At 45.1% G+C, this 27437-nt stretch overlaps 1 protein-coding gene across 5 annotated transcripts in view; it reads right to left on the reverse strand.

Annotated features, from left to right (window-relative positions):
* Positions 1–27437, reverse strand: part of sox6 (SRY-box transcription factor 6) — a 117708-nt gene that overhangs the window by 84593 nt on the left and 5678 nt on the right. For 4 of the 5 annotated variants that reach the window (XM_068314272.1, XM_068314269.1, XM_068314271.1 and 1 more), the window contains exons 2-3: positions 16449–16510; positions 9384–9434 (exon numbers count right to left, since the gene is read on the reverse strand). In XM_068314272.1, coding sequence (XP_068170373.1) covers positions 9384–9418 — 35 coding nt within the window. In that variant the 5' untranslated portion in view covers positions 9419–9434; positions 16449–16510. The remainder of the gene's footprint in view (positions 1–9383; positions 9435–16448; positions 16511–27437) is intronic. The other variant, XM_068314270.1, reaches the window with a different exon arrangement.

Below are 27437 nucleotides of genomic sequence, written 5' to 3' on the forward strand. Positions count from 1 at the left end.
GACTGATTCTGAAGGAAACGTTTTGCAAGAAGAAAGAAATGCTTGAACATTTGTCACGGCGGTTTATGAAAGTGTAGCTGTGTGTGGAGGAGGGGTGTGATTGTGCTCCCTGACGGGGGGAACTGTGGGCCTCAGTCTTTGGTGTTGCCATCATGAGGTCATCATTGGCAACTTTTGTGCCCTGCAGAACTGCGGTCGATGCAACTGCTATTGGTTTGGACATCTGGAACGTTCACTCCATCACTGGCTGGTTTTGTCCTCTGAGGAAAAAAAGTTTCTCTAAAATAGAGAATTTGTTGAAATTCTCAACTCATAAATGGATTTCTGCACGGGGAAAAATTACCTTTAGTGCTGTTGTAATTAAACAGCTCCATTGTTCGTCAAGGGGTTGGGGGGGAACAGCTCATTAGCTGCAGTTAGACCCAATTCCAATTCATTTTTCCCCCTTTTCCTGCTATTCTTTTCCTCTTTCTGAATAAATTAATGGCATTGATTGAGAACGCTCGCACGAGGGATGAGGGAGAGAGGGGGCACAAATGTCTCCCCCCTGTGACAACTGGACTTCTTTTCCCTCTTTGGCTTCGGGCCCTTGTTTCTTTTAAGGGCTGTGAAAAGGAGGGCCGGAATACAAGTGGGGAGAGGGAGAGAGGAGCCACGTTTCATGTGACACGTCAATCAGAAAATCAAAACGGGGGTAGTTCATTTGCTCCGCCCAGATGAGGCCATCTAGCTGAGCCGTGATGAATGGGGGTCAGGCCAGCCACACCTCAAAGATTTATGATTAGGGCTTATTATGTTGGGAAACTGACATTGATTGCTGATTTAAAGCACCGAAACCAATTAATTTGCCAGTGCTGAATAGAAAGCATGGTCAACAGTGTGTGTCATTCTGACAGGTCGGATGGGGGGAAGCGGAAGACCAAACGAAACGGTTCCGGCTCGGTTTGGAGGTGGTTAAAAGCTACCGCCGGTGATTGACAGCCGGTGCGGAGAAAAACGAGAACCGAGAGCAAAAACCAGAAAGCCCCGACCACTGATCTGAGTAATTGCCCAAAAATTTGGTTCACAGAAGACATGTACAAGCTACTGTTTTAGCAATGCTAACATGGTGTCACCCGCGGGGGGAAAACTTCGTAAGTGAATGCGGAACTGACAGATGTGGATGGACAGAAAAATGTTCTGTATTTCCTCTCCGGGTAAGTAGGTGGTGGATTAGACGCCGAGTAAAACTCAATATTGCTGAGCCTGATGCTAACCGTGTGTCTGAACGCTCACATCTGTCTGCGTTTGTCCAGAGTGATGCAGGAAGATTCAGGCGTCTACCTAAACACCCATTTACCCCAAGAGAGTTGACAATTAGCGCCACATTCTGCTCCGCTGCGTGTTATTTCTGTGTGTGGTCGCCAGGGAAGCCGGTGTTTACCGATACCTTTTCCCTCAGAACACATCATCGCCGAGCCTCCGTATGAAATCATTAACCAAGTTGCCTTCTTTAAAATGCCACAAGTGTGCAGCGGGATTTGTGTGTGTGTGTTTGTGTGTGTGTTTGGCTGCGGGCCACAGGCCTATGGTTCCCAGGCAGCGTCTCTGTTGTGGTTCCCCGCCACCACACTCATTATGCTGAGCCTCCGCGCAGCACGGTGCGGGGCCGCGGCGCGCCTGGCCCTCGCCTCGCTGGGACAGTAGGAAATAATCTGGTCATCTCAAACTACTACTACATTTCAACTGGGGCCCCCGCTCGCACAAAGGGGCCCTTTGTCCTTTGAGAGCTTTATGACCGCTCTCTGGATCTCAATCGGAGAAGCGATCAAAAAGATATTAAACAAATACGGTTTTATGTGTGATGGCGTCATCTTTTTCGGTTAGCGCTGACCTGAATTTATGCTCCTTGATAGCAAATGATTCCTGCGGTGGCGTGCCAAGATGCTAAGAAACTCAAAATATGACGACTGGGGAAAATACCCAGGTCTGTTCAGATCTGTAGGTTTCATTTACACACAGATGATTAAACGCACACCGATACACACCATCAACAGCAATAAAATATCTGAAGACTTCAGCCTCAGACAGATTTCAATACGCAAAGTAAACAGAATGGAGAGTAAATAGGCAGTGAAGGCCAGACAAATATTTGATAAGCAGATAAGGACTGTAGGTGGGCTGTACAACACACACACACACACACACACACACACACACACACACACACACACACACACACCCTGTCTGTCTCAGCTGAGGGTACCAGATGTGTCTTTCACAGCCTGATGTGTGGTAACTAATCTGCAAACAATAGCTAGAACCTGACAAAGGTCGCTGCCCACTCTTCACAGTGAAGTCTAGTGCAATCCATCGGCCGCTGAGGTGAACCCTTCCTCTAATTCTACCGACCACTAAAGGTCTGTGAAATTAAAAACAAGTCATTGTGTGTTTCCGCCTGTGTCCGGGTCCATTAGCCAGCCAGCAGAAGCCTCTTTACAACACTTGATTAACCTTTTTGACCTTCTCCTAAGCTATCAGTGGGTGTAAACATATTCTATTCTATTAGCCTAATAACACACAAGGGTCTGGCTGGAGTGCGGCGAGATAGACGCCCTGTTTGCATCTGGGTTACATCAGACGGTTATGACGGAGGAAGAAAATCCAACAGTAATCACGCTTGCTGACGCAACGCCAGCGACCACAGGATGAGAGTCATTTCGTTTAGATGAGCGCCGCCTTTGTTTCTGTACGGTTTTAAAGCACCTTTTGATTTTGTGTTCATTTTAAAGGGGAAGTAATCGTTAATAAAATGTGCCGACGGAATTCGGATGAAGGTCCGCGTTGCTGTCGTCTCCCTGCAGAAAAAAGTCGAGGAGGATTTCGATAAATCTCTGATTTAAATATAATTTTCCTGGTTTTTCTGACGTTCCACAGGTCAGTTCTTGACTCATCTGAAAACGACATTCTCTCTTATTAAGAGTTTCAGCAGCTTTCTTTACAGACTCTACTCCCAACAGTCTTGAGTGTGCTGTTTCTGCACCATTGAATTCATGAAAGGGTGTTGAATGCACCCCCAAAGCCCTTGTGTGTGGATGTTAGACTGTTTACCCAAAGTGAACTAGTAAAAATTAAAAAAAAAAGCTTTTTCAGATGTTAAAAATCTGATTATTTTACACCAGCAAACTGACATAGAATGTACTAGAAATAAATCTTCAGCCAAACATACAGAACAAAGACGATCAGACAGAGTAATGGTCACACAGATGTGTATCTGTGCTCACTTTGTGTGTTTGTGTGTGTTGCCACGCAGCACCTTGACATCACACCCCCTCTATCTGTCTTCATTCCCAATAACTCCCACAGAAATAGATTATCTCATTCAAATGATGTCCATTACTTCAGCAGAAACATGCAGTGATTTCTAGGCTCCGCCTCCCTGGCTCCGCCCAGCATCAGCCTCGGGTATCGGCTATAAACGGCGGCGACATCACTGCAGCTCCGGCTAAAAATACAGGACCTGGTTTCTTCCGCTTCCCTGTATTCTCAATTGTGTGTGAAACTTTATCTGAGAAACCACATAAGGCTAGATTTATGTGGAAGGAAAAAAAGAGAGAGAATTCATTTTTGGACTTGTTGAAGAGCAAATTAACAGCTAAAAAAAAAAAAAAAGGCAGTACCAGACCCGTTTCTGGTGAGCTTGGAACCATTTTAGTCTTTATTTGTGAGCCAGGTTTGAAGAAAGCTCTTTAAAAGCGATCGAAAGTTCCAGGATTTCCCACGACTCCCTCGTATGGGTGTGCCTGTAAAGTGCTCCATTCTCATCTCTTGTCAGGGAATTGCATCATGGGAGAAGATGATGGCAGCAACACACTGTAATACGGGGGAAATACCTCATGTTGGCTGATTCACAAACACCCCGTGTTACAACTGACCGGCCGTTGTTGTCTGAGCCCAACATGGAGCTCTGCTTTACCCGATGCTAAGCATTACAGCCTGGCTGTTTTTAATTGAGTTTTTAGCACTCGCAACGTCTGCTATTATATCTGACTAATAGCGTACGGCGGTCCTCTCTCATTATCAGAGTGGGTCTTTATCAGAGACCCTCGCTGGATACAGTCAGAGATGATGCAATATGAACCGCACACCAAGAGTCAACAGTCATCTGCATATTCAATAACTTCCGTAATTATATGCGCAATTCATCAGATGGGATGTGATTGCAGGGGAAGTGGGATAGAGTGGAATAGAGAGGAGCAGAGAGGTCTGATTCCTGGAGGACTAAAGTCTAATCACAAAACTAACATGATAATTGAAATCCAAATTGAAAGGCTTAGCTCTCAGGGAGGGAATGTCAGACATGGAGTGCACCGGCGCCGGCGAGAGAAAAATAAGATTTAAACTGTGCATGTAGCACAACAATACACAGAAGAGAAAATAGGGCCGCTTCACACCAATAGTATAACAAGCTCTCTGGAATGTCTCTGGAATCCAGTTAGGAGGGAAAACTGGCTGGAAGTGGAGGAGCTTTGAGCGGCTTACCGGGAGGCTGTGTGGAACATTCCCCCCCCAAAAAAAAGATTTTGAAAAATGAAAAGATTTTTTAAACATTTCTGTCACTTTTATTCAGTCACGCCCCACAGATCCACACTCCTGGGCGACACAAGACATCCGCTTCCTTTAGATTCACACTAGTCCCTGACTAGTTTGTCAGTTCATATGCAGGAAGTTGATTGATTTCCTGCAGGGAAATAGATTTTATTGCATTTAGTGGTGTGTGTTAGCATGGATGCTAATTCTCAACACTCAAACAATAAAAAAAATGTGGAGTTGGAGAAATCCAAATTTCGCTCCCTTTGCAGGGGAAGCAGGCCTTCAATGGAGGCTCGTCTGATTGGCCTGCGAGAGCTCGGATGCCTATTGGCTAATTCAGAAAACACAACGGATGAAACGCCACTGGTCTAGTGGATGAGACGTTCGATGCACCAACAATTCATCACTGACAGGTTTTTGCAACTTTTAGGGTCACATTTTCCTTTCATTTATTGCGTTCATTTTTTGAAAATCTTGCAACTTATTTCTCTGACAAATTCAAACCAACAATTTAAATGATGGTTTACTATTTACTACCAACATGATGATTAAAAGACAGGGAAGTGTCTGTCTAGTTTTCCTCACACTGCAGTCTCATCCTGGAGACTTAATATTTCTCATTATCGCCATCAACCCTCCTTTCTTTAGTAAATTAGCCATTCATTACCTACATTTATTAATTTACATTAATTAAGCACAAAAATATCCTTTTATTGCTCGATTGGATCCAGATCCAATCATTTATCTAATCAAAAGCCCATGCTGTGTTTGGGGACTGCGTGGACATTAAAGCGTCCTCCATTTTACCTTTAAGCCGCCACCTTCGCTCTCACGCATCACGTTTTCCTCACATTGAACTCAAGCGTCAGGAAGAACTGCAGAAAAGTCCTCTGTCTCATTCTCCTCCCTCCCCGACCTCCGGATTCATATTCATCCCGCAATAACATTTAATTAGTAATGCCAAATTCATTAACCTGTACTGCTGTAGAGCTGGCCTCGGCCATAAATTAGCTTAATGTGAGTGGACATATTGCAGCTGTAATAAGAGACATAAAACTCAAAGAGAAACAGATAGTGTTCCTTCGTCATGGATCATTATAACTCAGCAGGGTTTTAGAGCTTTTTTAGAGCGACGGCTCTTTAGCGGCGCTAAACGGAACGCCCTTCAACCATTTTTTAATTTTAAATGCTCAAGGAATCTGTTTTAATTATGACTGAAATATAAATATCTTTATGCAAATGATAAACGGTATTTCCATTGGCGCTTATCGCCTCAAATCTTTAATTAGAATCCAAATAATATTGTTAAACAGAAATGAGAAGTCAGAAAAGGAGGTGACGGGAGGTGGAAAATTAACTTGTTTTTAAGATTTGCGTGAGAGTACACGGTGTTTCCAGCGCCGAGACAATCCTAACAGCTACTGACAGCTCCGTCTAATTGGTCCGACTCTTTGGCATCTTGTTTGTGTTTATTTAATCAGCTGTGGGAGTGTGTGCATCCTGACTGGGGGGCGTGTTACCCCCTTTATCACCAGGAGACATGTTGCTAACGGCCTTTAGGTCAAATTTTGTTTTAAAAAGAAATAATCAAAAGGACAATTTGGATCAGCAGCGTCGGAAGACGACGTTCCTCAGATGCCTTTACCGTCCTGGGTTTTTCCGATGACCTCACCTCACAACCCCCCCAACCCCACCAGTGGTCTATTAGTTCCATTGGGTTCTGTCCACTTCCTCACATTCTCTGTTCTGGAGCTGAGATGCTGGAGGAACTGGAGTTCATTGTCCCCTCACATATGGAAGTTGCAGTAACCACGGTAACAGCTCTAATCTTTTTTTCTCCACCTTTAACATGAGAACGAGGCGGGGGCTCCGGCTCTCTTTTGATCAGGTGTGATTCCGATCGTTGGCGTGACGATCTGATCGAAAACCCAACAAACGATCTCCTCCAATCGCAAAACCCGCTGAGAGAACAACAATCATGAGGCCATTATCGAAGATCGCTCCGACAAAACAGAGGACGTAATTGTTCTCATCCTCTCCATACAATCAACCAACCATTGTTGACTGGAGGACTCAGTGAGCAGAGATTGGGAGGCTTAATGATCGGTCTGCACCGCCATGAAGATCCTTCACAGAAGTATCTCCATAAACTGCTGATTTGCTTGTGTGGTCTCTGGATGACGACAAATGTCTAGGAAAAAAAATAAAAAGAAGCCCTCTCTGCTTTTTGTTACTGCCCCCCGTGCCCCCCCCCCCCCCCCGGATTTGCATTAGAGGAAAGCATTCATGTACTGAAAGGCTGGGAGTCACACAGGCTCTTGTGAAGGGGCCACATAGTCGCCGAGAGAATGGCTATTTATATAACCCTCCCTCCGGTCGCAGAAAAACTATGGCCGATGTCGGGCGGGAGATAATAAAAGGTACGTCTGTCACGTGAACAGATTGTGTTTCCTTCGTTCACATCAGCTGAGCTTCGGTCTAGGATGACTCAGACAATTGCGTAACCTCGCATCCTGCCGGCGATAAAAACGCCGAGGAGATTACAAGAAATAAAATGTCGTGTCACGAGTTCGACGTGCATCTGAACCTCGGTCGGCGAGAGCTGGGAGGGTTCGCACAAAAACGCTGCACCGATTAGCAGCGCGCCATTGTATAGGAGAGAGAGAGATGGAGCTGCAGGGCAGGAAAATGCTAAGTGGGGCCCTTAGCCTAGTCAACCTTCAGTGGGTTTCATTTATCTTCATCTTGTTAGACTAAATTAATTAACAATCTCAATGTTACACACTTTCTCCTTTCATTACATCAAATAATGGCAGAAATGTAGGGGGAGGTCCTGCCTACTGGGAGCAGCGAGAGACTGAAGACATCTCTGTCTCTCTCTCTGTCTCTCTCTCTCTCTCTCTCTCTCTCTCTCTCTCTAAAGGCAAAAACAAACACGTTTAACGTCTGAAATAAACCGATTTGAAATGAAAACACGTACTTTTTAACGCAACAGCCAACAGTCATCTTTTAAAGACACGTCGGATCAGAGACGGGTTCAGTTTTTCTCGAATGACATCAACAATAAGACGCCACTCCGGTGCCAACCGGGTTGTCCCGGTGCCGTTCGGATACATTTGTGGTTTTGCAACTCGGTTCTGAACATTAAGATTCATTTGACCCAATTCACTTGCTTCTAAACCAGGGCCTTAATCTGGACCTGATCGGCTCTCCAGCCGGTTCGTGATGTCCTTCTAGAGCTTCATTAGAACAGACTCTGACAGAAGGAAGTGGAATAACGCTGCAGTGATGCTTCTACCAGCGTTTTATCACAGCTAAACCAACAATAGGAAACCGTTGAGTCGAGGTCAAAGGCCGTATTTTTCTCCTGTAGACGAGTGAAGGTTTTGTTGAACTGGAGATGGGTGGCGTTACGCCGACTGCATCAGTGCATCCAAAATGTAAAATGTTGCACGCCTGAACAACAAATCAAACAAAATTTGATTATAGTAAAGGCTTTTAAACCTGCTGGTAAAACAACAATGTGACTATTTTATAGATTTTAGGGGTTACCGGCCTGTAGGGAGCGCTCTAACAGGAAGTGCGAAAGCGAAACAGGGATGGAAGAGCGAGGGAGACGCTACCCTGGTTTGATTGAGTTTTGAACAGACATTTTACACGTGACACACACCCCTTTAGATTGAAAACACGCAAAGAATCCATATGATGCAGATTTTAAGTTAAAGACAATCGATCTGGTTGTTGAAGTAGGAAACGGAGCTGGAAAACAGTGGTAAATAAAAATTTAAAAATCTTTCTGTACAAATGTTACAACACCTCGACGCCTGCAGCTTATATTCAGGTGTGCTCAATATTCTGGAATTTACAGTAATATTAATTAATAATAATTCTAATTTATAAAACCATGCTCTGAAATAAAAGAAATACTGATTACACCCATACAGGAATAAGTGTACATAATAAATACATGTTTGTGTGTCAGGAATAAAAAGCTGTGATTTTAACAGTACACTGTGTGTAAAATATTTTCCTATCGTATTCCTGAAGGACGTTGCGACTATAGCGACAGTAATGGCGTCAAATTGTCCTTTCTTTTTAAAATGCCCCCGACGGTTCTGAGAGAGAGAAGGAGAAAAAAAAATGCTGTTAATTTAATCAAATAAGTGACCTTTTGAAAAAGAAATCAAAGAGGATTCATTAGCTTTAGTAAAGTTTGGCTGACAGCAGCTTTGAAAGGCAGATGCTGCTGCTGTGGCTTCTAATGAGCCAACCCTAATTAGAGCAGCGCCGCAGCCGAGAGAAGGTGGTTGACTCGGAGAGGAGCCAGTGGTAAATACACTCTTATTTACCCGCTCCGTGTGTAATCATGGCACACATTTTTAATTAGAATCACAGGAAGGGTAAAGACAAAAATGTAAATCTTTATGGTGGGTTGAATACAAACAGTGAACATCACAGAGCCGATAAAGGGTGGCGTGGGTGGAGAGTGGGGGGGGGGGGGTCAGGTCAGACAAAAGCATGCAGTGTCAGATGGTGGAAAGGTGAGTGAGGGGTTCAGGGTCGTAAACACGTGGTCCTGAGGTGGTGGGTGTGTGCTTTCTGTCTGACGGGCGGGGGGGCTATCGGGGTGAGCATGCTAGCTACATCAACACAATCATCACACACAGCTGGGGATCCACATTTGACACACACATGTGCACACAGGACAAACGGCTAGAGCTAACAATATGTCAGAATTCTTAACCCCCACCCCCACCCCCACCCCAACCCGACCTGTGATCCTGGATGGCAACAACGGAAATGAAACTAACCTCAGTAAAAAGCTGCTACGAAGAAAGCCCTCCATGTCAGCGTGTGGGGTTCTGGCAGGGGAAAAAAAAAATCACAGAGAACCATTTTCACTATGAAACGAGTGATAATCAAGAAGAAGAACAAGGAAGGAAGGAGGGAAAGGAAGAAGGGAAGAAAGAAAAACACACAGAGCATACATCTTCCTCCTATAATAAGGCATGTCTTTAATTAAAGCAGAAATACGGCTGCGAAGCCGTCCTCTCTTTTTTATGAACTGGCATCATTAATTATACCTCTTTCCATTGAGGGAGTGGATTTGCATATAACATCGGTTTGCACCGAGCGCCTGATGATACGTTTGCATCAAATAAACTTTCCCCGCTGATCTCTACACGGCCTCGTTCGTACAGCACATGTATGTTCAGCGTCGCCCGCCGCAGCTCCCAGAGCAGCCAGCGGTGGTCCAGCTGCAGCCCATGTGTGGCGAGGGCGCTGTGGCTTCTGGGAGCCCGGTCGCGGCGGTTGGCGGGTTAGGGGGGAGGGGGGGGGGACCCGAGCTGGGGACTCACAGCGTCAATGCGGCAAAAGGATGTGGTCATGATGTCATCACTTGTAGGGTTCGTTCAGAAGCTTCAGCCGCAAAAATCCTGGCGACACATGGCTAAAAATGACCGACAGGAGCTTTCCATTAGCCGATTAGTTATTGTTCCCTTTGGTATTGGCTTTTATGGCTTTGAGATTGTTGGAGAATTTATTAGGGTTTCCAGTGCGTTGTGTAAAGTGGTAAAACCAGCAGCGATTCCAGATCACCGATTTGCGAGCGGGACTTTTCTTCTTTTTTTTTATTTCAGATATTTAAATGTCTCTGAAAAAAGAAAATCTGTATTACGACAAGAATACTTGCAAAAAAGTCTGAAAATCTGTTTTTTTTAATGCACAAATGGAAACAAAGCTACAGGAATAACACAAAACACAACGACAAATTTCACCCGATACACACCTAAGTTTTAGTGACATGAGTGTAATTTGGAGAACCCCCCCCCCCCACACACACACTCTTATTGCTGGGGAGACAAAGCCTCTGAGAGAATGGAAAGAATGAATCGAACCCAAGGACACTGTGCCTTTCAGTCTGGCCAGCACTTAGCGAGGCAGCCGATCCCCTAGACCCAAAGGGCTCAGCGAGACTTTTCTCACAATGAGGTGTCTGGGGAGGCGGGAGTGGCATAGCTCGGAGGTTCGGGGGGGGGGGGGGGCTGCAGCTCTGCTCTTTTCTCCACTCAGCTGGGCCCAGAGCACATAATACCATCACCACAGCACGGCGAGCCGGTGACAACGTGAGAAAACAACCGTCAAACAGTGCAGAGCAGATCAGGCGTGTCTCCTCACCTCTCTGAAGTGCAAAAAGCACACGAGCGCCGGAGTGGCTGCACAAAGACCAAAACAATTACCCCCAGATGGATGTAAAGTCGCTTGGAAATACCAGCGAAAAATATAGCGTGGATTTTAAATGATGAGAACCATCGTTTGGGAGTTGAAGAAGACAAATAGACTCTTTGATTCTGAGCAAATTCATCCCAAAGCAGCAGCAGGAGAGGAAAGGATTAGCTGTGCTCGGTTTCTGTCTTCGTCTTGGGTCTTACTCCATAACTCTTGTTCTTTTATTCGCTGTGTGTTTGTGTTTCCTCAGCTGTGCCTGCTGTCTGCAGGCCCATTGTGGTCAAACAACTTAACTTAGCCTATGGAAGCAAAGGTGCGGTTTGGATCCCGAGCCGCCCCAGCTCAGGAAAAAGTGACTGAGGCGCGTTGTATGTGTTCTAACAGGAGTATCTTTAAATCAAGGCTGAGCCACAATTCAAGGGCGGGTGTTCCTCGGTGAAGGAGACACTGGGTGGGGTTGGGGGGGGACAGTCGTCGCAAAATTGGCCCGGACCGGTCCGAGAAGCAGCGACAGCCCTTTCTGCCAAACGCTGCCTCTGCCTGACCACGTCTCTCACCATCTGCAACAAATGGGCTCCATTAAAGCAGCACCATATGGACAACAAGCTAGCTATTAACACGGCTTCAGCGCATCCCCGTAACCCAGCCCACATTTCAAACTTCCAGTCAAATTGACTGCTGATTTAACGCTCTGCCAGCAGCCGTGTGGGTCTTTGGCATGAAACGCACCGTCAGCCATCAGTCATTAACGGGCAGAGCAAAGCGCAGGCAGGACCGAGGAGCTGCTAGCTTTACGGCTCTGACAAGGAGAACGCCATCCCGGGTTAGTTAGTACACTTTAACCATAAACAGTGATCCAAGAACTCCAAGAGTCGAGCCGACCTGGACTCAGAACGCTCTGATTTACAGACTGGAAACACGTCGATGAAGCAGGTTTTGCCCACAGAGCTGCTGCCGTGGCAACGTGAGGGGTGGCCCATGCCTCAGTTCTTCCAACGGCGATGGGGAGCGCGTGGATCCAAGATGGCAGAGATCACCCTGGCACGGCCCTGTCGACGCCCCCTCTCCTCCATGAGTCACGGCCGGGGGGGGGGGGGTACGCCCACCATTCACAAAACAGAATTAGAGTGGAGAAACCATCCTCCTCTCCAACGCCGGAACGCGTAGAAAGACGTGGATTCACAGCAGTGAAGTCGTCGCAATTTGATTAATTATTGGACAGTTTTTCTCCATAATAATAAAATATCTGACTGTACAGAGGCGTCTATTCAACAAGCAGTTTATAAAGTCAATACCACACACAGGTTATTATTGTTATTATATTATTACTATTATTATTATTGTTGTTATTATTATTGTTATTATTATTATTATTATTATTATTATTATTATTATTATTATTATTATTATTATTATTATTATTATTATTATTATCATTATCATCATTATTGCAGCATTGCTAAGAGTTTATTTCAAAACATCTGCGTTGTTTTCGGCCTTTGATCGGTAAATATCAGGTCGTCCTTGACGAGATAAACTAAAGATGGTCTGATGACGACTTAATTAAATATCCCTTCAGTCGATGTGTGAAAAGGTGCTGCTGGTTAGTGTGTGTGTGTGTGTGTGTGTGTGTGTGTGTGTCTGTCTGTGTGTGTGTGTGTGTGTGTGTGTGTGTGTGTGTGTGTGTGTGTGTGTGTGTGTGTGTGTGTGTGTGTGTGTGTGTGTGTGTGTGTGTGTGTGTGTGTGTTGGGGGAGTTGGGGTGTTCAAGAAATCCCAGCAGACACCTTCATGCCAACTCAACACCAAGTCAAGTGAAATACGATGATACCTGGTCCAGCACATATGTCTACACACACACACACACACACACACACACACACACACACAACTACTGTTACCGTTACTAATGACAATATTGCTTCACCGACCCCCCCCCTTCCCACCCTCAACTTACAAGGCTGCACATAAACATAGGCTTGAACACACACACACACACACACACACACACACACACACACACACACACACACACACACACACACACACACCTCAGTCAGAGCTGCCAGATGAGTAGTGAATTAATTTGTGTGAGCCACTCCAACATAAAAAAGGTGTGTTGAAAGGTGTCTGCTCATGTTTCAAATTAAACGCGCTGCTGGTCAGCATTAGCACCTCGCCACCCGTCGGCAACTGACACTTAGAGGGCTGGGGGGGGGGGGAGCCCATCCGCCGTTCACACTGGAATAATTAGAACATGTCAGGAAGAATTAATTTCCTCATTTTTCAAAAGGATACACAGAAATTACCATGTTATTATATGACAGGGTCCCTGGGAGGGTTGGATTAAATTTGATTTCTTGCGCAGCCCACACAACAAATTAAAGTCATAAATAAGATGGAAAGAAGCGGGGCACAGAGCATATGTTTATGGCAATGAGTGAAGCCAAGGGACCAGAAACAACTATCTTCATTTCATTTTATTTAAATCAGGCCGACACTGTGTGTCTGAATGACAGCGGCTGCTAATGGGTGGAGATTAGATGCTCCTTGATATTAACACAGAGATCAAATAATTTCAGTTTAAAGGCAGTGGGATGAACGTGATGCTACATTCACCACCGGGACGCGTTTTTGGTCCAAAACCAGTCCAGACTCGAAAGCAGCAAGCAGAAAGTTAGGAGCTGACAGACGCACATAAATCCATTTTAGTTCACAAAAGTGTAAAATTCTTCAATAAATACAGATTATTTTGTTATTTTGATAATAAAAGTTCCTCCAAATAAATATTAAAGGACATTCAGATGAAATAATCAATGCAGGATGAGTTTATTCGCCCGACGCCGACACCTCCCGGCGTTTATTGTTAGCTTACCTTCACAATTAATTCTTCCTTTCCTGGGAAGAGTTTTTCAACTCATTCAAAACAGGCTGTCATTAAACTCTAGCGCTCCCTCGGGCACCACAAACTTTAAATAATTTGCAAATCAATTAACTGGCTACTCTCAACGCAACGGGGATTTCACACTCCGGGATCACGGTGCATTATCAGCTGGAGACGTTTCATGGCGTTTTGGGAGAAAAGTTCATGGTTGAAATCATTAATTACTTTAACCGGACTTTTAGTTATGCATTACTTTCCACAGCTGGGGTAGCAGGAAGATTAGTGACGTGTTGGTCGGTCCTACCGTATATACCTACTAGGTGAAAGTACAAAGAGCGTACCTGGAGAGGCACGACAGGAACCAAGTCCATAATAGGCTTCTGACAATCCATCAAAGCCTAAATGCTCATCAGAGTAATAATAATGATGAATGTGATAAGATATCAATCACAAACTAACAAGAGTACCAAAATAATTGGATCAAATTGTGAAAATTCATATTTTACTCAGGATTTGTCAAAGCGTGGTCGTTCTTGAGCAGCCGGCCTGCCGGTGCCGGGCTCAGGAGGACGGGTGTCGTTCAGGAGGGTGGGTCGTTATTCTTTACAGGTAATGACATGTGACACGATTAGTTTTCCAAAGGCGCGCTGGGATCCTCTGATGTATTTGTGGCTGATGAAATTAAAATCTGTGCAAAAGCCATCTTTTGTCAAGCGGTCTGTGTTGAGCAACATGTTGACCATAATCACTGCAGGGTCAGTGGACTGAAGAGGCTCATTTGACAAATAATAGATGAAGAAAACCCATTCAAAGGTTATTCATTTTCATTTTATCCTGAAGTGCTGTTTATTTAATTTCTGACAAAACGACCCCCTCCCCATCCTCCCCTCGAGTGGAATCTGTCCACGGTTCGCTCAGAGCTGAGAGACCATGTGGCTGCTGCTTATTAGATAAATTACACTAACAAATAATGTATATGGTCCATTCTGGTGGGCTAACCTATCCTCAGGTGTCTCCCAACGAGATTACGCGAACGTAATTAAACATGTTCTCTAAGTGCTCCAGACGCAGACTAAATCACTTCCTGTCATGTTTGGGGATTTATTGGGGCTTCAGGCCCAGTGATTTAGATTTTGGATGGCGTGAGGATCCACCTTCATGTCTCAGAGGGAGAGGGATGGAAAGAAATGCGTGTGTGTGTGTGTGTGTGTCGGTGTCGGTGTGTGTGTGTGTGTGTGTGTGTGTGTGTGTGTGTGTGTGTGTGTGTGTGTGTGTGTGTGTGTGTGTGTGTGTGTGTGTGTGTGTGTGTGTGTGTGAGGGATTCATGCTAAAATCATCACCGTGGAGGTGGTTTATGAAATACGTCGGCTGCAGCGTTTCACCACATACCAGCAGGGGGCAGTGGACACAGCTGGCAATACATGCAAGTCGATTGTTAATCCTGTCGGTTTTTTGTTTTTGTATCCGTTAAGGTCTTTATCTCTGTTGGCAGGAATTCCCAAAAACCCAACAACAAAATCTGGATCCAGATCGAAATGTTGGTTTGGATCAGTTGTGGGGCACCCGGTGGTGGTGAACGCCAATGATCCTGTAGAACCGTTTAGTCATTTCCCTCATTTTCAGGGTTGAGAATTCAAAATATCGTGACTTTTTCTTGTAGGTACATTATAACGAGATGGTTATGTGTTGAATTTTGTCGTCTAGATTTGGTTACTGGTTTTGTCGAAGCAGCTAAAGATGCTACGTGAGGATGAGTTAGAATTGATGCAGTGAAAACTAAGATTTTTCCAACTGATTTATAAAAAATGATGCTATAGGGTTTTATTTATATTACATTTTTTGTCACCATGGAGCTTTTTGATAGGTATGCATTGAATTTCATACATTCATCCCATAATTCCATGCTGTATTTATGTCCATATATTCTTGTCGCACACATAGATCGACCGTTTTATGAGTTCAAGTCATTCACAGAAAACTCAACCAACATTCTAGCGACGATAGAGCTTCAGATCTTGAGAGAGAGCATAGGGTTGTGGTTTCTTTTTCTTTTTTATGTCAGAAGACCTGAAACGGGAATGATCAAACAATGGAAAATGGTTCTGAGCTTTGAATCCACACACATCCACACCGGCTCTTATTGGAGAGCTGCTCCGACACATTAATATACCTCCCAGGATATCAAGTGACATTTAGAAGAAAGAATAATATCAGCTAAGTTCCTCTCCTTTGTTTGCTTAATATCTAAGATGCATTTTTTATTAAAGAAGCAGGTCCCGCTGCATAAATATTGTTCTAGTAATATTTGTGTTGACGCAGATATATCCAAAGTTTTCCCATTCTCTTTTTTTTTAAGGCAAATTCTGCATTTTAGAGCAAATTACTTCAAAATCTGTCACCTAAGCTTCCTTTAAAGAGACATATTTTAGTACATAAACAGATAAAATAGTTCTGAATTGTTCAGAAGGTTATGTGCAGTTCCCTGCATGGGAAAACAAGACTACGACTCACGAGGAGTTTGACACACGAGAAAAGCAAAAAAATGATCCTGAGTAACCAAAACATAAATTTAAATTGAAAACAAAATGCAAAAGAAAATAAGGCCTAAAAGGCCCTGGTAGAAACTTTGCGTGTATGTAAGCGTCTAATTGTGCATACAATGTGTGCCAATCGGATTGTCCACCTCATTTGACGCAGGTGTTCGTGTGGGTGAAAGGCAGCAGGGGTGAGACAGGAAAAGCTGCGAGGCAAATTAATACTTACAAAAACTGAAAGACTCTCTTCCAGCAATCACTGGTCAACTGATTTTGAAGTCATGTAAAAACCTGAAACACAGGAAGACAGAAGTTGTTATTTTAAGCTTGTCCTTATGGGTAATTCCACTAATAAACAGCGTCCTCAAAGACACTGCTCTACCTCACGTTCTTTCTTCCCGCTCATCCCTTTCTGATGAAGTATTTATGGGCTGCTGCTTCTCGGCGTGTCTCGTTCAAGTGCTACAATGCTACAGTTTTAAGTAAAATACCCAGGAAGTTTTGCAATTCTAACCGAATTCCATCCACAGCTGAGAGGTTATGACAACACACAGATTCAATGATCGGATCCAGCTTGAGTGATGAAAATGCTGTAAGCTCATTACTGTTCATTTTCTCACATTATCTTGTGTTTCACAATAAGCCAAGATCTCATTACCAGCTGATTTATACAATTAGTACGCCTCAGCACTGCCAATTAAACAGGGCCAAGGGTTTTTTAAGGTCACGCTTAAATGGTCTGTCACTAATTTGCGCTGCAGAACCTTAGTCTCAGACCGCCAGGGCCAGCAAGCCACCACCAGTAAGACAAGAAAAACCCAATGTCTCCCGCTACATTGTGGGTCTGAACCCGTTTGTGACAATGAGTGAAGCACCTCCGAGTTAATTAATGGGCACCAATGAAAAGAGAAAAAAATCCACAACACCCTCCAAAAAAATGCTGTAGTTCACATGCCGGGCCAGTAGTTGGCAGTGTTCCGATAGAAACACCACAGAATGAGTGTCTGCAAAGCTGCACTGGAGGATCATAAGGAAAGTGTTCCCTTTGCTCGTTTAAAGGATGGAGCAGGTTTAAAAACTTTGCGATCGTGTGACGTAAAGAGTCGTCTTTGAAGAGTCGTCTTTGGCTGCCCTGTCCAAAAAACGCGAAATAATAACTTTAATAAAAATATAATAAAAACCAAGTGTTTTTTTTGTTTTTCAAATGTGTCTATAAATAAAAAGACAAAATGCAACCAAAATTTTCCGTTTTAAGGTCAAATCACCAAACACAATCCTTCAGTAGTCACACACACACACACACACACACACACACACGTTATTATCTCACATCAGCTCCTGTTGAGTCGACTCAACCGCTGGATAAACATCACATTACACGGATTCTCATTCAATAATCCAGTCTTTGTCGAACACCTTTTCCTACAGGATGGATTTCTGTCGTGCCAAAATAAACCAGAGCTCCTATAAATACACATTAACAAACCCTTCAATTCACCAGCTCACGTTAATTGAGAACAATGGGACTAAATAAAACATGAGGGAAATGAATTCCTTATTCATCGGTTACTTAAGTTAATTATTTGTCTGAGAGGGAAGGGGGAAAAAAAACAAAAGAATTTATAATGGGGAATAACGAGCGAGCCCAAATGATATTCTAATGAAGGTGGTGTGGTAATCCCTGTGGTGTAATAAGAGTCGGTGTCAACGAGCCCATTGTAGCGGCGAGGAGCGGCGTTTTCCTGCAGCGTTTCGACCTACAGGCAGGAAACATAAAACAGGCGCTGCCCGTTCCTCATTAGAGGATCAGGGGACTTATTAAACCCAATTCCAGCCAACTCACAGCCAATTCAAATTATTAATTTATTGCATTTTTTTAAAAAATAAATTGTCAACACAGTGAACCAGTATGTTTGTTGTTAATTCTTCTTTGTGAGGGACAGTAAAGAGACGCCAAGAACATTTCAGGCTCCAGAGGCCACAGAGAGAGTTTCCTGTTAAAATAATTTCCCTTCACTGAAAATAGTGTTTTATAAGATCCAAAAAGACATATATGATAATTCTATTTCTTTATTTTTGCATCAATGCAGCAGGGATAGAAGCCACCTGTGGCTGTTCTATGAGAGTGGCCCTTTCTGTAGCTACAACTAACACACACACACACACACACACACACACACACACACACACACACACACACACACACACACACACCAAACATGTGTTCATGCTCAGAGTGGGCCACGCTTGATTTCATTCCCCCCTCACCATAACAGAGAGTTGTGTTTTCAAGCATCGTGCGGCAGCGGCTCATTATCAATAGACTGCATCACCACATGGTGGGGGGGGGGGGCATGTGTATGTGTGGGGGGTTTGCACTTCATGGCTGTTCCGACCAGCTTCAGGTCCGTGTTGTGTAGTTAAACAACTGGCTGGCGTGTGGAGATGCGTTTGGAGTCGGGGTAGTTGTGTGCAGACGCACCAGGCGAGCCAGAACTCGAACCAACTTCTGTTCAGAGTTCATCCAGAACTGCAACACGTTAAAAAAAAAAAAATCCTCCCAATCCCCCACTCCAAATCCTCCCTCTCTCCTGCGTCCAAACATGCTAAAGTTGCAATTCTGCAGAGGTAGTTATTTTGACAATGAAGCTAATCTATGCCATCAGCCGGCTGCTGCTCACCTGGATGCTGTGTGGTTATCTCTGCGGCAGCAGCCACATGAGCAGACAGTCCAGGACTACTACTGGTGGGGGGACGGGGGATGAGGCGAGGTGGGGTTGTAACACTGGTCCCCAGGGAAATAGGGAAACGGGAGGCAGGAGCGGTGGGGGTGGAAGCGCTTCAACATTCTGGCGCAGACATGTCTGATCAGTAATTGAACACGTGTGATTGTCTGTTAAATATCAGCTCCATAAAGTCGCTCCCCGCCGCCAAAGCCTCATCTGTGAAATATGAAACGACAGCTCCTGTAATCACCTTAGCAGGCGGCGCTGCTGGTCAGGAAGCCGCCGCCGCCGCCGCAACTGTCGTTCAGGTAAAACTTTCTGAGACCAACGGTGGCGGCTAATTTTTGCTACCGTTCAGATAAACTCTGCAGTCATCTGCAAAGAAAATAAAGCTGCGAGAGACAAACAACTGTTTCCTGATCTCTCTTTTCTCCTATTTCTCTCTCAAACTGCCATTTTCCAACAAAAGGGGGTTGAACCGCGGCTGACAAGAAGGTCACAAAATGTCTAGCAGCGACTCGAATATCACTCTAGGATATCCCTTTAACCGCTTTGGAAGAAAGAAGAAGAAGGGACCTGTGTTCTGGCCGAGGAGAAGAGGCTGCAGCCATTCTGTCAGGAGTTTGTGATACGGATCTGACTAAACACGACCTCGATGAAGGCATTATCTGTCGATTCCATCAAACAAGACTAAAATGAGTTAGTGAGCAGCTGGGTGGAGGTAGAGAGGGGCTATTAATTCTCTTTGAGCCCCTCCAGAAACACAAAACAGCAAACACACGAAGACGAGTCGTGTTTTCTCAACTCTCCCAAACACACTTCTTTTTGTCTGTCTCTGTCTCGGCGTAGGGTTTGTGTATTCGCCCATGCTGGGGGTATGAAAACAAGGCATTCCCTCTCTCCTAGGTAATGTGTTGATTTTCCCTCGACCCATCTTCTCGTTTATTGCACGGTGGCGTTTCCGCCCTCTTATCGCCTGGCTCTCACGGGGCACTTTAGCCCAACAAATCCTGTTCACCACATGCTGGTTTTAGAATCTGTGAAATGAGTGCTAGAGAAGCGTGGCCACAATGTCTGCCTGTGTTGCTACCGGACTCAAATGGACTTGGTGGGTTTTTTTTTTTTTGTCCAGGGAGATGCATAAATGGAAGTTTTTAACACCTCAAAGGAAGCCGGGCCTTTGTGGAGCGGCACTAGAGAAGCCTGCCGGTCTCCTGAGGAGGCAGACGCACTGAGTGCTGCAGGACAAAGAGCTGGAGGAGCCCGACCAGCAGGAGCATCACTCTGCAACGACACACATGTGCACGAGTGGCACACATACAAACGCACACATTGCCCAACAGACGTTACAAATACCTGTCGAGGCTCAAACGTCCCGGTCAGACCAATTAATCAGCAATAAATTCACGCCTGTTAGCCGCCGTTAGCACGGTGACACACGATGTCAGAACGCGCCGGGTGTCTACCGTATGAACACGTTTAATACCACAACAAAACAGCATTTATTTATTGATTCATTTCATCTCCAGTGTTTTGAAAATAATTCCCTGGCTTCCATTTACATTTTCCTTATTGAAATCCTCCTTTTTATTCCCCAGCTCAGCCCAACAGCTGGCATTTACAATCAGTCTTTATGCTGTTAAGATGCCTACAATAAGCATTTAGATGCAAATATGTCTGCCTTTTACAATGAAGTTGCAACTTCTGTCAGGAGCAACATAATCAACCTGCAATTGTCTCCGGGCTCCGAGTGGTTTCCAGTGACAAGGCCCGACTGCAACCATCTGTATTCAAATGATTCCCCCATTACGGGCACGCTTTAGCGCGGATATTTTCCAACAGTAGTGCACTGAAAATCAATCACATGGTGGATTAAACCAGAAAGGGAACAGCTGATCCATAAATGATCAGGTTACAATGAGGCATTGGCGTCCACAAATTATTCCGTGTTTACCTTGTTTTCGAGGAAAAAGCGGAGACGCGGCGTTTGGCGGTGGCCTTTTCCACGGGCAACACACGTTTCCTGATTTTGACAAGTACTTATTTTAGAAGAAAACTTGAATGTTAAGACATTTTTAAACAAGACGAAATCTGGACGTTCATCCACCAGCCTTCCAAAAATCATAATTTATCCTCTGATTTTATAACCCGATGCCAAACCCTGTCTTCTTCAACTTCCTCCTGTAACTGGAAAGTAAAAAACGCTCCAGTGTTATTCTTAATTTAATAAAAAGAAACAAAAACACACACAGGAAGTCATTTTGAAGCTAAGCCTGTGGTTTAAGTCTGTCGCCTTTTATCAATTAACACTATAACCCCTGTCTTTTCTTTTATTTGTACTTAAAGACATCGTTTTTCTTTCTTTTTTTTAAAAGCTCCCAATTAGTAGCAGCATTTGCAAATGCAAATGAGTCCATTTAGGGGGAGGGGAAACGATCAGTTTGAGAATATTTCTGCCTTCTTAATCTTCTTAAGAGGGAAATGATTTAAAAGGAGGACACAAATCTCCAGTGACATGGCAAGAACTGACCCCCCCCCACTCTCTCTCTCTTTCCTCTCTCGCTCTTTCTTTCCATTCTCCCTCATCATGCTCATGCCCCCCCACCTCTCCAGCCCTCCATGGCCATTTCTCTCCCACCCTAATCAGCCTCTCCCCCCTCGTTGGCTTGTAGAGGTGGAAGGGCCAGGGGTAAGAGACAAGGAGCAAAGAGGAGGGCTATTACTCGGCCTGCCCCCCAACTCGACTACCACCCCCCCCATCCCGAAAAGGAAACAAATGTAGTGTTTGAGCCACTGATCGCTGGTGTAATCGAGTTGAACGCTCCTTTTCTGGATTCAAAAGGAGCGTTGGAAACGAAAGGTCACATTACCTCCACAGTCAGGCAATAAATAAGTCAAACAAGGTAAGAGGTCGCTGCTCGCATGCGCTACAGGCAAATTTCATTAAGGGGAAAACAGGAGGCTCCTCCATCCCACACGGAACAAAAGCAGCGCCGGAGTGCAGAGAAGGAATGAAAATATATCCATCATCACTTCATCCGTCTCATCGTTTCAGAGAGTGTAGCTCCGCCGCGCTGCAGGAACACCCAATGCTTCAACAATCTCCTGAAGCCAAAATATCCACAGCAACTTTCACAAATAATCACATTTCAGGGGTAAAACCTGTGTGTAGGTAACATCTCTGGGACTTTAGCCTGCACGCATTTCAATGCGCAATTTTTTCCAATCATGTAAGGCATCCTATAGGTTCGACGGCAGCGACGCAAGGAAAAGAAAACGGGCGTGAATGAAGGAGAACGCAGCCGAGCGATGCACAAAACAAGGGAAGGAGCGAGGGAGAACACGCTACACCCAGCTCAACGCCAACAATATGGCCTTTGTGACATAACGTGCTCCTGGAAAGTAATCCCAAATTTACTGGTGCGCATATCCAGCAATAACAAGTGACATCACGGCCCTGCTCCATACATCCCATATTTCTGGGCACGTTTTATATTTAGTGGCAGAACGAGGGGGGGGGGGGGGGTAAGAAAAACATCGTCAAGCGGTTATTATATCCCCGTCACATCTTGGGAGCCCATTACAGCATGGCACAGGCAACGGTAAAACTGAGAAACTCGGCAGGTTAGGGAGGAATGAGTGGGTGTAGGGGGGGGGGGGGCGTTTAGACTCTCAGTACAAACCTACTGTTAACTCCTGGGGCTGGGGGGGTGAAGGTGGTTCAGGCTCACACTTTGCACCTACAGATTATGCCTATTTTAATCCTGGTAGTCATTTACTTTTTTTCCATTCCAGCGCCAGCTCCCGTGCGCCGCCGCCATCGCCCCGATCAGACGGCGCTCTTTCAGGGGGAAGAGCTCCCTGGTAAACGGTGTTGAAAGCTCAACAGGTGGGTCTCATGAAAGATCGCTGTGTCCCCCACCCCACCCCACCAACATGTGCTTTACATTATTCTACAAGAAGGTCTGACATCGCTCCAAGCAAAAGACAGAAGGCCGCGACCGCGCACCGCAAGCTAGCCGTGGAGCGTATCTAGCGTTACATAGGGTGTACGTTGCGACCTGTTTGAACGTTCCGTCGAGACGAAATGAAAACGTAAATAGATCGGATTGCGTGTCCAAACATGCCGTAAGTGCTACCAGGTTAAGTGTGATCCGTGCAATAAAAGAAAAACATGTAGAAGGATTTAAGTTAAACACGACAAGCAGACGTTGGGGTAAAACTAGCAGGCGGATTGCAGCGGAAACGTGAGTTTAGATGGACGCTAAATGAAACACATGAGGAAAAAACATCCACAGCTTTGCTATTTGAATATTAGAATGTTAAAAATTAAATTTTCAGACAGTGTGTGTGTGTGTGTGTGTGTGTGTGTGTGTGTGTGTGTGTGTGTGTGTGTGTGTGTGTGTGTGTGTGTGTGTGTGTGTGTGTGTGTGTGCAGGCTGCAGGTTTCTCCACCTCACCTCCTCCTCCTCGTTGTATCGGGCGGACAGAGGTCTGAAAGTAAAAATGTCGAAATTGGAAAAAATACTACCCTACTTTCCGTTGAATAGCTGAGAGATAAGCGCGCTTTAGTGATGAAGCCAGCGGAGTTTAAGCTTATTATGAATACCTCTCGGAGCGCGGAAGCGTGTACTGTAGAAATCAAAGGGGGTAATAGGCAGGTAAGCCTGTGTCATTTTAAGGAGGAAGTCAGATGTGAAATTGTAAAAATGCAAAAAAGGCCCTTTTTGACAATCTGCTGCCCTCCGAGTAGCCACCGTAAATGATTTCTAACGGCGGTGGCTATTGCGTATCTGAAGCCATCTGAATTTTCTTTGGCAAATAAAAAGAAAGTCGGGTGCTAATCTCTCCATTGATGCTAATAAGAGCGTTTATCTGTGTGATTAAACAGCAGCGACTCAAGTTCAGAAGAATGTGCGATTCTTCTTAAGCTTCCCAAAGTAGACTCGGATCCTCATGACATTCCTCACGGATTCAGGTTGATCTGGGCTGAAACTGTACAGGAGTTACCCCCCACCCCCACCCCCAATCCAAGGTCATCTTTAACTCTTCGGTGCCCATATTCTCACAAGACTGACGGTTGCTTATCAGTTGGAGATCGCCCAGTTCTACCTTCGCTGAGTATTCCAGGCTTCCACATCAGCTGCAGGTCTTTTAATCACAGACACTTCCTGCTTTAATCACAGGGCTCTAATGAGGTCCTAATAAACCGCTTTGCTGTCCTCTTGGAGTGCCTGCGTGTCACTCACACATCAAACCCAGGAATCCTCCATTGAGGGGGCCGTCGACCTCAAAGGAAGGCCCCTCCAGCAGCAGCGGCACCAGCGATACGGACACCCCCGGCACACCCTCTCTCCTAATTGATTTTATCGAAGGCTCTGCTTACATGTGACACTCGGCTGAGTCTGAAACCACGGCCAGTCAAAAGCACTGTCGTCGTGCCAACGCCGAAGCTCTGCTGGCGTCTCTGATGTCTGGTAATTGTTTAAACCTGAGTGGATATGGCACCGGGCCCCAATCCGCCCCCTTCTGCCAAAACGGGGGGAAGAAAAAAATATTCTTACTCGCACTTCTCTAGTCTAATTCAGTCCTGCACAAAAAGCCCCGACAATCCCATGTTAATGTTTGAGAACCCGTGTTGGGTAAGATGAGCGCCGGCCACAGGTTGATAATGATGACTGTTTAATTAGAAGCCTTTCTTTGGCCCGACCACAACCCCAAACTCCTCCACCCTGCAGATGGTAACCAATAAATTTAGCCTCGCTGAGGGTGGGGAGGAGCGTCGAACCGCCCCTGTTTACCCTCAACCCCACCCCTAACCAAAGACATAAAGGCTCTCATGGCGTAGTGTGTGCCTATATGGGACTCCATTAACGTCCTCTGCAGTCTGAGTTCATCTGCATTTAATTTAGTTATTCAAATGTTTTATCGAATAAATTACTCATTTCCTTTCATTTTCTATCAACTTAAAAACTTAACATTGATCATTTCAGCGAGGAATCATTTGTTCCCCCCACAACGCCGACTCCTCGCAGCTGTAGCGTAATTATATTTTTTTGTGGTTATGTTTAGGCAACTCCAAACACTTGGTTAGCGTCGGTCAGGAGGGGAAACACTGCGGTCGTGATAAGTACATCACGGTTATGGTTGGGGAACTAAAACACTTTGTTAATGTTGGCAGAAGCATCGCGAGTCATTGTAAATATTAAACTAGAACGACACCCGCTGGAGTCCACCAGTCCCCTCTAATCCAATCAGGACCAGTAAAAGACCGACTGACAGTCCTGCAGCCAGAATTAAATCTGTAGTTTGTTTATCAGGATAACACAAAAAATACCAAACAGGATTCTGTGGATCCTGGTGGGAGGGGGGGGGGTCTCGGCTCAGAATAGACCCCTTCAGAAAGACCCAAATAAACCCACCAGTAAAGTTATTGCATCTCTAATGGCCAAGCATGTAATAAGATCCAGATGACATGATGATGACATCATGATCGGTGAATTATTCCCTGAGAAATTTCAGAATCTCTTTTTTTTTTAATAACAATGTTAACAAAAATATCCTAAATCCACCCCTTTATTTAGATCCACACCAGGATTTAATGGTTCTGATCCGTCCGCCCACCAAGACTCATGGACATCCAAGTGTCAAGCTTTAATCAAACTACATTCATAGATAAACACCCTAAATATTCTTTTATTTCCTTACGTATCGAAGAAATTCGAGGGTTTTTTAACTACCTTGTAGTCAAATGGCGAATCAATCAATAACGTGGATAAGGATTTTTATTTTGGATCAAATCATACACGCTGAAATATTTCTTTTGGTCAAGGTCGGTGCGTTATTTGCCTGAAAAATTTGAACTTTTATTTAAACGTCTGATGTTAAAGAAAATATCTTGGACCTGCCCCTTTACCTGGACCCGCCCCTTATCTGGACCCGCCCCTTATCTGGACCCGCCCCTTATTTGGATCCACCCCTTATTTGGAGCCACTCTAACATTTAATGGGATCAGTTGGAAAATCACTCAAATTTGTGCAACCCTGCAGCTGACACGCAGACAGGACAGGTGGGAACACAAAGGTAAACTGTTATGTCGGTGGAGTTGGGTTTTTTTACTATTATGAACATTTTGGGCCTCACATCATGTCGTCCCCCCCCCTCCTCAGCCAAGTTCCTGTAGATTTTATGGACCGTCTTGTCTAGTGGAAAAAATAACGAGTGTTACTGTTCCTCAGACAGGACAGCCCCTCCCATCATGCTCCTGCCCCCCCCCACCCCCTCAGTCCACACCCACCTCCTGTCAATCACCCTCCCTCCCCAGCACAAGACTCCTCTCAGAGGTTTCTACACCCATCCTGCCAAGAAGAAACAACACTCACGACTGTGTGTGTGTGTGTGTGTGTGTGTGTGTGTGTGTGTGTGTGTGTGTGTGTGTGTGTGTGTGTGTGTGTGTGTGTGTGTGTGTGTGTGTGGCGGGTGGCGTGTGCCAGAGTGGCTATCCCCTCAGATTGTCAAAGAGGCTCATGGGAAATTTTCTGCAGGGACCAAACCGCAGGCTTTCTCTCTCATTTTAGCAGATTTCTCTTTTTCAGTCGGTTCTAAACGTGATTATTTCTCCTCCGGTTGGACGTTCTGAGCTTTCCTCACCACCGCTGCACTTTTGCACGTTTCAAACCGTGCAGCGAGTCAATCAGGAGTTTCTTAAATGCCGTTTTAGACCGGACAAAAATGTTTCCAGCGCCTTCGACGGGATGTCAATTCACGGATGCTCAAGGAACGAACAGATGGCTCTTAATTAAAAATGTTGGCTTTTTTGGTTGAAAGTTCATATTTTCCACATCCCACAGCTCTGTTCTGGTTCTGGTTGTGTTCTGGTCTGAGCAGTGATGGATGAAGCTGCTCCAGGAGCTCAAACCAGCAGAACCCAGAGAGGGGAATCATGGAAAAAAGAAAAGAAAAGGGGAAAAATCACACGGTGCTGCGATAATATCTCCACCCACTACGTGTAATAAATACTCCCATCCAGCCCCCAAAAAATCAACGCTGAAACTGAGGGTTAGGGTCAGACATAAAATAATGTTTTAGCTCAATCAGAGGGAGAGAGAGGATAACAACGACCGACAAGCCGGGCAGGAGAGAGAGGGAGAAGTTACGGTCGGGTCTGCTGAAGACATTTTCTCATAAAGAACACGAAGGGCGAAGCTTTCAAACGCGTCCAAGTCGGTGTAAGAAGAAATTATTCAGAGAGGAAACAAAAGATCTCGACACGCCGCGGTTAACTTTATCAGAAAATGTTCCCACCTATCCGCCCTCCCCCCTCCTGTCTTTGTCACTTTGATTTACTTCTGGCTTCACGCGTTCACATTTTCCAAAGGAAAAACCGGCAGGAATCTGTTTTCTGGACCGACATGTCGGCTCGTTTCCATAACTTCCTGGCCTGTTTCAGACGTGACAGGCGGCTGCTCCCTGATGCGAGCGCTGCGATATCT

This window comes from Antennarius striatus, chromosome 1, assembly GCF_040054535.1.
Source record: "Antennarius striatus isolate MH-2024 chromosome 1, ASM4005453v1, whole genome shotgun sequence".
Classification (NCBI taxonomy): Eukaryota; Metazoa; Chordata; class Actinopteri; order Lophiiformes; family Antennariidae; genus Antennarius; species Antennarius striatus.